The sequence below is a fragment of the Pollachius pollachius genome (assembly GCF_949987615.1).
Source record: "Pollachius pollachius genome assembly, chromosome: 10".
Classification (NCBI taxonomy): Eukaryota; Metazoa; Chordata; class Actinopteri; order Gadiformes; family Gadidae; genus Pollachius; species Pollachius pollachius.
In genome coordinates this window covers 6,049,503-6,066,096 of record NC_136943.1, presented here as the reverse complement: position 1 = coordinate 6,066,096, position 16,594 = coordinate 6,049,503, and the positions used below count along the sequence as shown (strand labels likewise).

At 47.5% G+C, this 16,594-nt stretch overlaps 1 protein-coding gene across 1 annotated transcript in view; it reads left to right on the top strand.

The window, feature by feature from the left end:
• enox2 (ecto-NOX disulfide-thiol exchanger 2) overlaps nucleotides 1–16,594 on the top strand; it is a 120,549-nt gene that overhangs the window by 79,481 nt on the left and 24,474 nt on the right. Inside the window, exons 5-6 of the mRNA XM_079744546.1 lie at nucleotides 9,397–9,546; nucleotides 14,084–14,290. Of these exons, the coding sequence (XP_079600672.1) occupies nucleotides 9,397–9,546; nucleotides 14,084–14,290 (357 nt within the window). The remainder of the gene's footprint in view (nucleotides 1–9,396; nucleotides 9,547–14,083; nucleotides 14,291–16,594) is intronic.

Genomic DNA, 16,594 nt, shown 5'->3' with positions numbered 1-16,594 from the left:
CCATTAAATAATCCAAATAGGTTTCTTGACAGATGATATACGTAAAGGCAAGCCAGACACTGACACACACATGCCTGCACACAAACACACACACACAGACACACACACACACACACACACACACACACACACACACACACACACACACACACACACACACACACACACACACACACACTGCCCCTGCTCGACGTTCCTTCGGTCGTTGTTTGCTGCCTCTGTGTTTGTTTTTAAGAACTTTGTGTCTTTGTAATAAATGTGAGCGGGAAGGGGAAAGGGAAGACCATTATTCTTAGCAAGGAGGAAAAGCTGAATAACAGAATAACTCACCAGCAGATGGGGAGCAAAGCAGTTCAAAATGATCTAATGTCCTAGATGGAGATTGGACCCACCCAAGCACCCAAGTGTTCATATTTCACATGAAGTGTTTGTGGAGGACGAGCCTTCTCTCCTACTCTGGGTTTCAATGGAATTTTATTTTCAGTACTTATTGGGCTAGACCGAGGCATTAAGAGAGCCCCTTTGTCCCTAGTTCTCCAGACAGGTGGGTGTTGTGTGTGTGTGTGGGAGTCGGGCTGTGTGTGTTAGGGGTTGAACGACTGCAGTTTTTTTTTTAAGTCAACCTTTCTATCAATGAGGTCATCACGTATTCACACAAAACAAAAACAAGCAAAAATACACGAAGACGGAAGGGCTGTCCGGAAATGTATTTAGCCAAGATCTCTTCGCCGGAAGACAACCAGGCCATTAGGGTTTATCCCTTCCAGCAGTAGCGTCAGGCCTGTATACAAAAAAAAATACAGTAACAGGCCTATCATATAAAGTAGATCAAGCTTAAAAATGTCTGATTGTGTTTCAGCAATCAGACAAAAAAATGCCAAAATAGATTTGAAGTCAATTCATACGCATGTGGACGCGTTCCCTCTATACAATAATTAATAAATAGACATGCATTTGTGTGTTTTGAAAGTGTAAGTATATATTCGAAGTTTATAACTGTCTGCTACTGAATAATAACAGGTTGGTCATTTAATTAACATGAGTAGAACAGGTTGCGATGTTGTTATAATTTACGCCATCAATCACCCACATAGCACTCGTGGGATTTCTCTCCGGGTGAACTGCTCAGAAGTCTTTGTGTTGTGACTGCGGCGGTGACAGTTACTTGATGTTGTTTGGTCAGACGCCTTCATGCTCAGCGTAGCTTCCTGTTTGGTGCGACAATAGCTCACCAACTGCTGTCTCCTCTGCCAACGGCACGGTGGCAGTGTGTGAAATTACGCGCCAAGAACTAGTCGACGTCTCCTGGCAGGGTCGACTTGGTAGTAACTTCTGCCGTCGGTTCCTCCACTAGCCGATGCAACCCCTAGTGTCTGTGCATCGTGTGCCTGTGGGCGCGTGTGTTTGTGTGTGTGTGTGTGTGCGCGCGCGTGTGTGTGTGCGCGTGTGTGTGTTTGTGTACGCACGCACGTATTTGTGCGTGTGTGTGTGCGCACGCACGTATTTGTGCGTGTGTGTGTGCGCGTACGCGTGTGTGTGTGGATTTGTGGTGGCCTGATGTGGAGGAATACAGATGTCAGGGGTAGTGGAGGGATCCTTGACTTGTGTGACAAAGAACGAATTAGGCCCCGGTCTGGGGGGTAATTTATCTCTATTAAAGCTGCTGGGACCAGGGAAGTGTTCTAGCAGGTCGGTGTGGGGGGGGTGCAGAGGACAGCTGTGGTCCCTGTCACTGTTCACCTGGAGAAACAGCTGGTTTAGTCTCTCCCTTGCTCTCTCCCCCCGCCCTCCCTCTCTCTCTCACTGTCCTTCTCTCTCTCTCTCTCTCTCTCTCTCTCTCTCTCTCTCTCTCTCTCTCTCTCTCTCTCTCTCTCTCTCTCTCTCTCTCTCTCTCTCTCTCTCTCTCTCTCTCTCAATGTCCTTGTCTCTCTCCCTCGCTCTCTCCCCCCGCCCTCCCTCTCTCTCTCACTGTCCTTGTCTCTCTCTTGCTCTCTTTCTCTCGTTTCCATTTCTCTTGTCTCCTATATTGCCTGTTGTTATTTATGGACGCTCAGCTGTCGCAGAGGAACATCAGATAATTACAACAGGAAGATTCACTATATCAAATGATCTTTCATCCGATGCCAGACAGATACAGCTGAAATGTCGTTGGGGGGGAGAAAAACGAGCTTTTATAGCCCTGCTGTCTCAGCTGCGGGTTCTGTTGGTCTTTAAAAAAGAGTTCAAAATGTTAACCTCACCATCTGAATCGGGTCAGGCTCAGAGACAAACAAAGTGTCAATCAGTTTAAGGTGACTTCTCCTTGTGTATCACGTTCCACATTTGGACACTTTTCACGCGATTATATTCTTTGAGGGCTTTCAAGTCTAAAGACTTTCAAAGTCCTTCAAATACACAGTGTTATTTTTAACTCAAGGGCAACATAATACGCCACTAGTCACAATAGGCGCAGGAATCAAAGAAAACGGTCTTGTCACCTCGGAATATTGGCTGGGTTATTCTTGCACAGCGGAACAATGTCAGGAGCATGCAGTGGAGGGGACCTGATGTTCTCCCTCCCTACAGAGAGGATTCAGACCCAGTAGGATACTCTCTGTCACGAATTATACTTCTGCTCTCATGTGCATCCCGAGAAGCGCACGTGGGGTTTTATGTGGGTAAAACTTGACCCGCAGACCCGAATCGCATGATAGTCAAGTCAAACATGCGACTAGTCTTACAAGTCGACCATGCAAACTATCAATGAAACGTGTACATTCCGATACATATTCTGTGCAAATAGGAACGTGCTTTATTTACAGTTTAAATCCACATGCTTTGATCATGCCAACATTGAAACTTGATCTAGACCCTTCCTTTGTCGCTGTTTTACTACTGAGAAGAAAATCCCTCTTGCCTATTGGTATTCTACGGAGCCCTCCTGGGGTAACATGATAAAAATGATCAAATAAACAGTAAATCTGTGCACGCAGATTTGTAAAGTGTGCGAACGGATTGGTTAAGAGCTCAAACCGATTGGTTAGGCCCGCGAGAAGATGGGTAAATCAGCCCTCGGATTCGTAAGCCAAATTCAGCAAATGGAACATCCTTGATCCTCAATGACAACTTCCTCCCAGTTAGTCTATTAAATCTAGATTTAAGGGCAGATTAAAACCATCATTAAGTCTGCCCTTAAATTGTGATTAATTGGATTCAAACAAATGGATTGGATTCTGTTTTTATCATTTTACCTCAGGGGTCTCCGTAGAATTTCCCATGCCCCTTGTGCGTACGTGTCCTGTTGTCTCACGTGATCCTATTGTTTCATTATGAAAAAAAAAAATCCCAAACTGTATCCCTTGTTCGCCACCGTCCCAACCCGCCCCCTCACCTCCCACCCTCCCCAACGTCAACCGCATGGCTGCCTCTTGAGCTGACTCCTCAGGCAGCCTATGGGTGCCTTTCTCTAATCCTGCGGGAGCCAGGGATGTCACCAGCCAGTCTCTCTCTCCTCCCCCTTCTCTTCCTGCTGCTTCTCCTCACACAGGAGTGTGTGTGTGTCTGCTTGTGTTTCTGCTTGTGTTTGTGTCTTTCTGCACATGTGCGTGCGTGTGTGCGTTTCTGCTTGTGTCTGTCTGTCCATGTGTGTGCGTAGCTGAATAAACAGGCCACTGTTTAAACCTATTGAAACACTGTAACTCTGGGCCGCGACGTGGCAGAGCCATGCCTTGTATGCCACCACCACCACTGGCGGTGCGACGCACAACACATCGCCGGAGCTGAACACCAGCGGCTTCTGTGCCGCTATTATTAGCCCGTGTTTGTTCAGTCTTTGGACACCAGGGTTAGAGTTGTCGTAGCTGGGGTCCTCCCTCCCCCTCCTCCTCCTCCTCCTCCTCCTCCTCCTCCTCCTCTTTGTGCTCCTCCTTCGTCTGCGGGGGTAATTGCACGGTATTGTTGTGAACTCGTGGGGCGTTGGGTTGTACCAAGAGGGGAAGACGACAATGGTGCATTGTACCGATTGTTGTCGCACGGTGGCTGCCAGCGTTGTTTAATCAAGATTGCACACCACTGTGTGTGTGTGTGTGTGTGTGTGCGTGTGCGTGCGCGCTATCGTCCTCATCGGCTGTTGTTGTCATCAGCATGGACAGGGGATGTGAATAGGGGGCGCTTATTTGCAGCTTGTGTAAAGAGGCTGTACACACCAGTGCACTCACGGGAGCATAGGAAAAAGAGTATTAGCTTTAATGCCTCCCGCTGATACAGAAACGGTGGGGCTCCGGCGAAGCCAACTCGAGTGTTAGCGCGTGTGAACTCGTGCAGACACCTGGCGCTGGGCTAAATGGATTATGCAGTGTGCCAATTGGCATTTGTTCCACTGCTCAGTGTTAACCCGGAGGTCAGATTCCTAGACAGGCGGCTCAAATCTCCGCCCGGACATATATACCAAATATATACGTTACAGCTTAAGACCTGAATAGTAAATATTATCGGTTCATGGTGACTGTTGAGCACGGCTGATTTTGAGAATACATATTAGGTCACCGGTTTTGTACAATAATTGTGAGCTGATGTGCGTGTCCCCACAGTGTAGAGGGGTGTGGTGGTTTGGAGTGGTGCTCCGCTGCAGAGCTGATGAACTGCAGGCAGGTCAAGCACGCCAGGGTGTCCCTCTGCCTTCGTGAACAAATTAGAATCAGAGTTAACAGTACTTGGTTTCACATTAAGTTCGACTGCCACTCTTTCTAATTGCCCCTCTCCAAAGGGAAAACAGCAAATGCACGCGCCACTTACTAGATTACTTCATTTCATGAGTCCAAATCCAAAATAATTAAATGCTTACCATGTCAAGGCCCGAGAGCCTTTCAAATGATCCCAACGAATTGTCACAAATATTGTGACGCCTTCGCCATTAGCGCGCCGTCCAAATACCAGTCCTCAGAGAAACAGGGCATCCCCCGTGCACAAATATGTGCAAAACGTGTTTAAAAAAAAAAAAGAATTCCCACCGGATATTCCAGCTTTGGGAACAGAGCAAGGAAACGCCTGCAGCAAACTGGAATGTTTAAAACATCTGCTCTCAGGGCTTTCTCACCGAATCTCCACCACAAGGCACATTGCTGGGGTATTCCCATCCACTTCCCACCCGTCTCCAGTGTTCCTTATAGCACTTCCTGCGTCTAACTGCTGCCAGATGCAATGCTATATAGCGTTCCTACTGTGGACCTCACAAGAGCTGTGTCAGTCTCTGAGAGGGCGAACATATTCCTCATGTAATCACGTCCTGACGGGGCGATAATAAACAGCTTAATTAGTGTTCGACTATAACGGCTGTATCGTTGTCCTTGACTTGCAACCAAGTCGGCCAGACTATAATCCATTGAAATGGACTCCCAGTTATGTGCCAGTCCTTTTGGTATTCTCAGTTTGTTTCCGTCGGTCTGACCTTGAAAGTTAAATGAAAGGGGCTCGGACAAAGCCCTGATTTGCATAGCATTGACTGTCGAAGAGCATGGACACGTCACGGTGTCGTCGTTGATTGATGTCTTCGCTGGACAATGATTGGATTGTTTGCCTTTGTGAGCTGATTACATTATCTGATTTTCTGGGGGGTTCAGATGAAGCTACTTATTAGACTATAGAAGACAATATTACAAGCACAGTCACGCACACACAAAGTCACACACACAATGACACAGACACACACACACACACACACACACACACACACACACACACACACACACAGTATAATAGACAGACAGACCCAGTGGACTGGGAGGAGTACCTTGATAAACACACACACTCACAAGCCAAACCACAGCCACACACACGCCCTATATTCACTACCGACAAACCAAGGGTATAGGGTCAGGGGAAAGGAAGTCACCTACTGGTGCACATTACACAAACTTTGTACATATATCTTTGCTTTGTCATCTTAAGGTCATCAAACACACAAATGGACTGTTTGAAATAACCGGAAGCAGTTTAATCACATCTGCTAGCTTTCAATCGACAGTTCATTCCTCTGCTGCAGTGGTGGTGGTGGTGGGGGTGACTGCCTCTTGCTTGGGGCCGTGTGATGACTGGTTGGGGGGGGGGGGGGAGTGTGGGTGCCACAGGCTTTTGGCAGGTGGCAGAGAGAGACAGCAGGAGGTTTTAGAGGAGCAGCTGACTCAGCGCTTTACACATAGGCAGTAATGGGGGCCGCTCAGACGTGACTGAGATTATATCCGTCACAGACACGGTGGAAGGGGGGTTGGCTAGACCGCAGATGAATGAGCAGAAATTCATGTGGATAGAGGTTTTTGGACGGCATATTTCATGTTGTTTTTTTTGGGATTCCGCTATAGCGATGGAGTTAGAGTTATAATATTGTTTTTCTGTTGTGAGACGGCACACTTAAAGGAGACAGCAGTAGGCTGAGGAGAACAGAGAGAGCAGAGCTGCCTGGATGAAAAGGAGCCGGTTCCAACATCTGGCATGGCTAGGGATCCAGGTTTGCAGGGCTACCTTGCATCATTAGATGACATTTTCCAGCATTCTTCACAGCGTCGCCACATGTCGGTCCAGCGTCTCCCACCCATCTCTGAGTCGGGGGGGGGGGGGGGGGGGGGGGGGGGTGGCATTTGCCCAAGACATCAGAGAGGAGGAGCAGGGGATGCAGGGCCAGAGGTAAGTTGAGAGAGGGGGAGGAGAGGGACTTCAGAGAGGGGATGATAGTGGAGAGGGAGGTAGAGTGCGGCAATTACAGCCCTGGAGGTTTTTCTGCATCAAATGTCAGTTGCTGGTTATTCTTTTTAATCTTCCCCACTGATTGATGTGCAGCTCCAGATGTAATTACCTTCCACAGACCCCCCAGGATACAGGTCTGTTTAACATCGAAGAGTTACACGAGGAAGAGGTGTGTGTGTGTGTGTGTGTGTGTGTGTGTGTGTGTGTGTGTGTGTGTGTGTGTGTGTGTGTGTGTGTGTGTGTGTGTGTGTGTGCTGCCATTGTCACATGTACTTGGCATGTCATTATGGAGCATGCATTGCAGCGAGGTCTATTCTGGTTTGCGAGGAGTTCCCGTTAATTTTGAGCCACGAAAACAACTCAGGACGTCCAACAGAACAGGATGCCTTTGTGTGGGAGGACACATGCCCACAAGTTCTCCATAGATGTTCACTTCTCAAGAGCCCTTCTGTCTCGTACTCGGGGAGAATGTGTGGAATGACAACGGCAGAGCTGTCAGGCACTTTTCATGCCCAGATTGCAGCAATCGGCATCTGATCTGACCTATCCCGTAGGACGGTCTCATTAATGTGATGTATAAATAACTCAATACCACTGGCTACGCATGTTGAAAATCCCATGGCCGCGCTGCACTGTAAAGGCAGCCACTGCTCCTGCTGTAAGGAGACGCTGTGTGTAGGTGGCTCAGTCGCTCGCACACAGACACGGCGGAAAATTCTGCCATTGAAATCCGATTTTTCCGATAGCATGAGCCAACGCACACACACACACACACACACGTGCGCGCGTCACGCACAGTCACGCAACGCAACGCAACACATCTGTTTCTATATTCACCGAGAGCAACCAAATACTGATGACTCCCTGAGAGTATTCCAATACAATCCGTCTGCTAAAGCACTTTGGCTGAACGCTCCAGAACTGGAGTGTGCCGGGTAGAGAGAGACGAGGGTGCTTCAGCCCGCCCAGATATGGCTTCAGGACAGTTTCTATTGTTTTTTTTTTGCCCTGTAGAGAACTCTGGTATAGCAGTAAATCCACCAGAGGGAGTTAACAGGCACTGCTGTTACACATGGCTTGGCTTAAAGCTATGTAAGGCCATTTGTTTTCTAAGCATTTTTTGCCATGTTGTTTTTAATTTTCGTGACATCCCAACAGCAACCAATAAATTTATTTCTGATTTAAAAACAAGAAAACGATGTGCTGTCGCCTGTGAGGCCTGTAATGAGCCTGTCCCGTTATTTATTCGCCCAAAATGAAATGTTTGGATGGCTTACCCGTCTGTCTGTGTACCTACCTACCCGTCTACCTGCGCCCACTCTGCCCTTGCACTCTTTGCACATGACCAGAGTTTTATTCCAGGCGGACCTATTTCTGAAGCTAGGGAGCTTGTCCTATGTTGAGGAGAGTGGCTTTGCAAGGAGGCCTGAGGTGGGTTGGGATTTTTTTCGGTTGTATACTTTCAAAAGTCAAGCTTACTAAGCCTGGCTTCTCCAAATTGCCTTCTCTTACTTTAAAAGTGAAGAATAACTGAGTACTATAGGAAAATACACATATGCGCGCGCGCGCACACACACACACACACGCACAGCATACCAGAGGACACATGAAGTACACCATTGCAGTGTGAAATTGCACAAGCCTTGGCCTGATGTAACTCAATCTTCCGTTTTTGCGTTCCATGTGAGCTGAAACCTAGTTCGCTTCCAATCAAAAATCAAAAATATCCTTTTGCTCCACTGCGGGGACATAAGAGCCTGGGATTGAGAACCTCATTTCCAGAAGGAGCATTCAAACAAAACCAGTAGATGCTTTCGGGTGTTCGATTTGGGGATGCGTGTGTTAAGGTTTTCCCCTCAGTTCCCCTGATCAGTGTGTGTGTGAGGTGGTGGAAGAGGAATAGATCTCCTTAACTCCCCTGTCCGTCTCCGCCGCGACCTGTGCTCATCTCCTCTCCCGCCGTCTGTCTTCTTCACACTCACCTCACCTGGCATGAGAAGTCATCAATCGCCCTGGCAACCGCGGCCTTCCTTATTATCTGCTCTCTCTCGCTCCGGTACCTCGCTGCAGACTGATGGTGGGGTCATTGGTGCGAGACGGGGCGGTCTACGTTGGTTCCTCTCATGTAATTTCCTATTGCCTTAATTAAAACCAGTGCCAGGCGTCGGCCGCTGTGGAGCGTGAGCTGTTATTGTTGTTTTCTCTTTGCTCTCTGACTCCTGGGTCACCTGTGACGCCGTCATGGTTTGGCTCCGTCATGTCGCTTCTCATTTACCCCGATGCCAAGAGTACTGGCGTTCGCTTCGAGGCAATTTACTTTCTCACATTAGCTTTGGGGAAGCCGGTCCTTGAACTCTTGAAGTCTTTTTTTTTTTTAACTGTTCAATTATGTATATTGTTTTTTGGATTTTATATTCATGCAGGGACTGTGTATTTATTTATAGGATTAGATTGTGTCACTGCAGAAGACAGGCGAATCAGACGGGGAAGGAAAGAAAAATCCTGAATGTAAAATTCAATGTGACAGGTTGAGCATGCCTTGATAAAAGTTAACAATTAGAAACTTCTGGCCAATTAGCCTTTTCTTGTAATAGTTCAATTTTTTATTGCGTTGCTTTGCTCCTAGAAGAGAGCTGCTTTGTTTTTAACATCCAATCTGTTGCTGATCTGCCCCTCCAGACTTTGACCCAAACCTTGGGATGATGACGGGCATCACTCCCATGAACCCCATGATGCAAGGCTTGGGCATGATGCCACCCCCCATGGAGATGCCCATCATCAAGGAGATCATCCACTGCAAGACCTGCACCTTGTTTCCCCCCAACCCCAGTAAGTACCATCAAATTGTATATACTCACGCCTTTCTCCCTTCATGCTCCGACCCAATCACCAATTTTGGTTAAGCCCTGCCTCATACTTTAGTTCCACTGTGTGGGAGGAGGTAGAATTGAAGCCACACTCTCCCCGTTAAAGTTCACTGCCAGAGAGAAAGTTTCTGTCAGCTTTTAGTCAAAGCCTTCTTGCACATCAAACGTCAAGGCAGAGGAAAACAGAGGTCCCTGACTGGAACGGGGTTTGGGAGTTTGCAAACCCTAACAAAACAAATCAAATTCCCTCTCCTTCCTAAGCAAATACACTTTCCCTATGTTTGAAGCCTTTAAAGGCTCTTTTGTTTTTCTGTGATGCGTGCGTTGCAAGAATATTCACTGTCGCTGTGTGATGCAAATGGAAGAGCTGATGAGAGGTGGGATCTCACTTCAAAAACACATTCAGTTTTTTTTCTGAAGGATCAACATAGGGTGAATCAACGACCGTACTTTGTCACAAAGCGCATAGGTTCCCCCTAGGGGCTGAATGAGGCTGGCTCGTCACATTCTCATCCCCTCGACTTTGAAATTCTGTTCCAAACACTTCAGCTGCTGGGACTGTTTGTGTCATTTACAAAGGCCCCGTCACCCACTGATAAATCTGCACCATGTTTCAAAGGACTTTTTGCATTGTGGCATAGGGGGAGTCTTGAGAAGAAGAACTGTCCGATCCCAAACAGGGCAATAACTGTCTTGGCCCCGGAGTCTGAACCATGTCTTGGCGCCGCCACGGTCATGCATGGGCAAAGTCTTTTCTGGGGCTTCTCTGATCCATCACTGGTATCAAATATGTCCCGTCCTCCTCCGCTCTACCTGTGCTGCTCCACATACCCTAATGGGTTCCCTCACGACCCGTCTCCCTGTGATTTTGTGGGCTTGTCACATGTGTCTTTGCCACGAAAGGCCCTCAGTGTCACAGAGACGATTGCGCTGGGAAGCCTAACTTCAGAGACGACGACGGGGGGGGCATGCCTCAGTACGAGGTGCTGCTCTGCGTCACCCGATGAGGCCAATGCAGGAGCTGCCTGCTTGTTGCCTTTGTATCTGTACCACACAGGCCCCCGCTTCCCACTGTAGTTTTGTGCGTCAGGGGAAACGTCTCCGAACACGGTTGCATTAGGTTAAAGATTTACCTGTTTTAGGCTGACAGATGGGCCACTTAAAATGGTCAAACTCGTACCAACGCCAACAGGACTCGTCAGACTTGACACTATTAAATGTGTCTTTAGAACACCCCTTGCAACCCGCTTCAACCCTTCTTATCCGACGCAATCAGAGTTAATGAGTCAATACAACAGGGAATTGGCAAGATCAACACAGAACTATTTGAGGTAAGGAGGAGAGGAGGTGGAAGTGTTACAAATACTTTTCTGGCTGTTGACTGTGTTTTTAATGCTTCACTGTAAATGCCAGTTCAACATTGCTGTTTGAACATGGTTGAATGAGGATATTAGTGACTTTACAGCTAAGGAACCTGGATTTGAATCAGCAAGGAAAAAAGTTGTATCCACCGCAACTCTTTCATGTCAAAGTAAAGTCACAGACAGTTTTATTTAGGCCTACTCTCGGCCCCACAGAAAGCACCTTGTGAGTGGAGACGTGGGCTGACAAAGGAGTGGGAGAAACACCATGCTGCCACCAGCATATTACTATTTCATGGTGCTTGTTGTCAGAAGTGCTTTACTTTACCACACAAGGGAATCTGGTGGAGTACCACGCGACTCTGCAAAAAGCGATGCTATGAAACCTGTGTGTTTGGTTTATATTGTGTGTGTTTTGTGCGGTTGAATGTATTTGTCGCCCACTGTCTGGCCTATTCCCCATCCCGCAAGAATGGACTGCATTCATATAGCTCTTTAAACCCCTGCTGCCCCTCAAAGCTTTGCTTTTTATGACTCACATTCAGCTATCCCAATCTACACACACAGAGACACACGCACACAGGTTAACACACAAAAAGCAACGCCGGCCGGGCCAGACGTCAAACCAGCCCGTAGGGAGCAGCGAGCGGTGGGTTGGTGTTTTTCAAGGATACCTCGGCACTTAGCCGGGAGTAGCAAAGGGGTTTGAACCAGCAACCATGTTTATTTTGTCTGCGTCGCAATAAATCATTCAACACAGGGCTAGCCTTAAGATGTAGAGGGCCTTGAGCTGAACAACTCTGCTTGAAATCAAATGTTCGTTTTAACTTTTAGTTACAGTGGAGGGTGGTGAGGGTGCATGGTTGATGCATGGTTTGTTATGAGTGCAGTAAGGTAAAGAAGTGTACAAGAGTCCCTTCCCGCTGTAGGCCCAATATCATGGGGAAGGTGCTGGCAGCCAATCAGTAGGATGCATATGGTGTCCATCAGAGGCAATCTCCCCTCCAACTCCACACCATCAACCTGACACCAAACAAAGCAACCCTCTCACTGACCTTAAGCTGTTCCCCCTCCTCTCACTCTCTCCCCCTCTCTCCCTCAAACCATTCCGCCTCCTATCCCATTCAGTGTGCATAGCTAGGATTGTCGGGTTGCATTCGCATCAAAGCCACGGTTTTATTTCTTGCCGTTTTCTTTCTTTTGTGCCTTTTTAGTGCCTCTACTTAAATTAAACCTATTTGAAAATGGTAGCTAGCTTTGAGCATGGTGGATTGTGCATATCTCGGTTTGAAAAACGCTGGTCGGTGATGACCAGGGGGTAGGGTAGCACAGTGAATGGGGATGACCTGGTTTAGTTTGGGATTGTGGATGCTAATAGCCTGGGCAAGTGTCACACGGAGGTTGAAGACATTGGTTAGTGTAGCACTGTGAATGGTGATGACCTGGTTTGTGCCTCCGTGGATGGTGATGACCTAGGTTAACATCGCATATGGATGGTGATGACTTGGGTAGGCATAGCATGTGGATGCTCCTGGTAACTATCGCAAGTCTCACAAATCTGATTTATTATTTATTTATTTATTTTTATTATTATTATTATTATTTTTTTTTTTGATTTAGGATTACTAACCTATCGTTTGTGGGCAGACTTGAATCCTGTTTTAATTCTATTCTTAGCTCTACTTTCTTTATTAGCTAAGAGTTTATTGTTTACTGTTATTGTTTGCTTTTTATAGTTAGCTAAGAGTTTATTGTTTTATCTTATATTGTATATATATTGTGTTGTGTTTCTGTAAGCTACTGGAAATTCAATTGCATTGAGGGAGTCATCCCAAAAGGATCAATAAAGCCAAGCCTAAGTCTAAGACAAGCTCAAAACTCTGTGATCAGGGTATTTCTCTTGCTTTCTCTTGATATTGGTTTGGCCCAATCATGTGGCTGGAAGCGGAAACCTGTAAGCGCATAATTGGCTATTAACATGAAACACAGCAGGAGAAAATAGTAAAAAAGGGTCTGTGAGGCTTTCAATTAACAGTGTAGAATCCCTTGTGCATATAACTTTCCTTTTTTTTGTCTCTGGTGACAAAACCAGGGTCTGTGCCGTGCCCCCAATAGGTTCTACTAGGCATAGATAGAAGGAATGCTGGACCCGTGATGACCTGGTTAAGCGTAGCACGGTAGTTGATTTAGGTTAATGTAGCTGGGTATTGGGTGGTCACGGGCCACCGAAAGCCTCATGGAATCATTTCCTCTCTCTCTGTGTGACGATCCAGAGCCAGAGGCTTTGTGATCCAATGGATTGAGGAAATACCAGTCAGAATTGTAATCTCTGGACTAAAGAAATCGTGATTCTGCGTTGTTCCGCTGTAATTGGCTGATTGGCATCTTCTGATGTAATTGGCCTCTTGAACTTTTCCACAAAGGCTACTTACTTGCAAACTGCTGGGATGTAGCAGGCTCAAGTTGGTTAATTGTGGACACTGGTCACTTTATAGGCACCACAAACTGTTCTGAATCTTAATGTGACGTGCAGCTTCTTGCATTGAATGATGCAAAATAATGAAACGCAGCAAGGACATTTACTCAATGTGCTGTGTCAATCACTCTTCACACCTCCGTCGTATTTGATGTAATACATGGGTTGTGTTGTCAATGCTGTGAAAGATGATTGCGGCTTTCATTTTTTGTGTGTGCTTTGGTTTTCCTATAATTAGTCCGATGTCTCATCTGTACGCTTGTATGTGCATGTTATAATCCAGACGCAAATGCATTGCATTATCCAATTTTTAAAAGATTAAGATCTAGTTTGGTCGGCTACATAATGTGATTAATTTAATTCTTTCAAGTTGTAATTTAAATCCAGATAAAAGCATGGTTGGTTGTATGTAAGCACTTGGGTATTAAAGCAAGCATTAAATGTGTGTACACATGCACTTAGTACACTCGCCGTCTTACAATCGTACAGGCTGTACAGAAGCTCTGGTTTAATCCCAAGCGGCCCATATGTTCTGATCCGTCGTTGGTCCCTTAATGCGTGCTGCTCACAGCGACTGCTAACGAGAATGCCTGCAGGTAATGTGACTGTAGCTCAGACAATGACTGTGTGCGCCTTTTCTTTCTCTTCTCCATGTTTGGCAGACCTTCCTCCTCCTGCCATCAGAGAGCGCCCTCCTGGCTGCAAGACGGTGTTTGTGGGCGGTCTACCGGAGAACGCCACGGAGCAGCTCATCGTGGAGATCTTCGGCCAGTGCGGGGAAATCATCGCCATCCGCAAGAGCAAAAAGAACTTCTGCCACATCCGATTCGCCGAGGAGTTCACCGTGGACAAGGCCCTTTTCCTCTCCGGTGAGCAGGCCTCTTCAGTTTTTTTGTAAAGCAATCTGGCGTTTGAAATTGGTGATCAGTAGGTAGGTCGATTTCAGACCTAGATTGGTTTGTATAAATTACACAATGTGAATATATTAATCAGTGTATGGTAATCTTGCCACGCCCGGAGCCGAGTCTTTCAAACTTGCGGAGGCCCCTTTGGAAACTTCACCGTCAACAGTTTTCCGAAACGGCGAGACCTCAAACATCCGACGCAGCCATTCAGAACGCCCACCTTCCGGAAACCAAACCTCTGGCTAGCTTCCCACACGGCTCTCCCCAGTGTCATTTCATTGATTATACGTAGGATGCGTCCCACTGTGTCTCAGTCCTCCTCAATGCTGGCTTCCGCGCTCGGATTTCCCCAGACTTCTGTGAGCTTCTGGTGCTGAAGTCTTGGGAAATCACTGCCACCGAGGCTCCCAAGGCTCAGCCTGGCAATGAACCACTGACGGGAAGTAGAGAAAGGCTCACTCTCTCGCTCCCCCCTCTCTCTCTCTCTCTCTCTCTACTCTCTCCCCTCACGCTCAGTCACTATCATTCTCTCTTTCACTTCTCTTCTCTTTCGCTCGCTCGCTTGCTCTCTCCCCCTCTCTTCCCTAACGCTTGTTTACTTTCTTTCTCTCGCTCCCCCTCACTCTCTCTCTCTCTCTCTCTCTCTCTCTCGCTCTCGATCTCTCTCTCGCTCCCCTCTCTCTCTCACTCTCGCTCTCTCTCCCTCGCTCTCGATCTCACTCTCTCTCACTCTCGCTCCCTCCTCTCTCTCTCTCTCTCGCTCCTACCTCGCTCTCTCTCGCGCGCCCCCCTCGCTCTCTCTCTTTCTCTCTCTCGCTCCCCCTCGCTCTCTCTCTCCTCTCGCTTCCCTCTCTCTCGCTTTCGCTCTCCCCTCACTCTCTCTCTTGTGCTTTCTCTCCATTGCATTCTCTCTCTCTCTCTCTCTCTCTCTCTCTCTCTCTCTCTCTCCCCCTTGGTCTCTCTCTCGCTCACCCCCTCGCTCTGTCGTGTTATGTTACATGGGCCTCTTATCTTATCACCATTTCCCAGCTGCATCCAGGGCTCAGGTGTCTTAACTCGTGCCTTGATGCACCAGTCGGCGCGTACATCCCATCATCATGAAGCTCATTCATCATCACAGCCGCTCCAATGTCGCCCGTGGTAGTACCTTTATTTAATATGGGTGTAGTGTACGGTTATGACAGAGATCGGGTGAAGTGAAGGATTTTTGATTTGTTTTTATGTGTATGTGTGTGAACATGAGCGTGGGTTTGATGCCTGTTGTGTTCTACAGCTCTTTTCCACATTAACATGAAGCAGTGGTTCTCCAACGATCCAAAAGAACAGGGCTGCCATTCTTTACCATAAATACCCCGATCTCCAGCCGGCATCCTGGCCTCTGTCGGAGCATACACAACTGCACATGTAATCACGGAACATACACTAATCTAAACAAAACAAGGATACTAACACCAAACACCCTCACACGTCTACGTTCTCAGCACCTTCAGCCTTCAGAAGCCCCCAAACAAGAGACTCCACACACTCCGTCACAATCCCTCTCACCTTCTTTCCCTATGGCCCCTGAGACCATGTGTTGGTGCGCACACAAACACACACACACACAAACACACTGTAGCTTGTCAATTAGCGCATTCCCCCCCTTAAAAGCCAGAGAGATAACCAGGGTGTTACTGCAGTGTTTCCCCAGCAACTAGAAAGCCAATCGCTACCTCTTAGTCCATCGTATTGACGTACAGGATACAGGCCTGTTCCTCTTCACTCTGCTTAGGACCGGAGGCATCAGTCAAGACGGCAGATAGCGCAAGGTGTCAAGAGACAGTTGGTTAACTACTCAACTGATTGATTTCCCGCCTCATAAAGTGCGCCTTCCTTTAGTCTTGCCTCGGCGTCAAATATACAGGTTTGTAGGTAATAGTGTTGGGTATTGACGCAGAAAATAGAATCCATTGAAGTATCGCCCTACAACAGGCGGGGTAGACGGTTCCCCAGGCGGTCTCATCGCCATTTATGATGCTGTTTCTCTTTAAGGTGTTCTTCTTTTGGGGATGCATTCAGGTGTTACCGGGCTTGACATCCCTGTTAGCATGTGATCCCCAGCACGGCGCTCAGAACTGTCTGAGGCTGCGTGTGGCGTGTAGCCGTGGGTGCCAGGCAGACAATAAGGGAAAAATAACGAGTGTATAACCCGTAGAAGAAGAAGAAGCCGCGCTTGAAGACGGCACCACTGTGCTGCATTGAAATGCGCCACTCGGCACCCTCTGCACA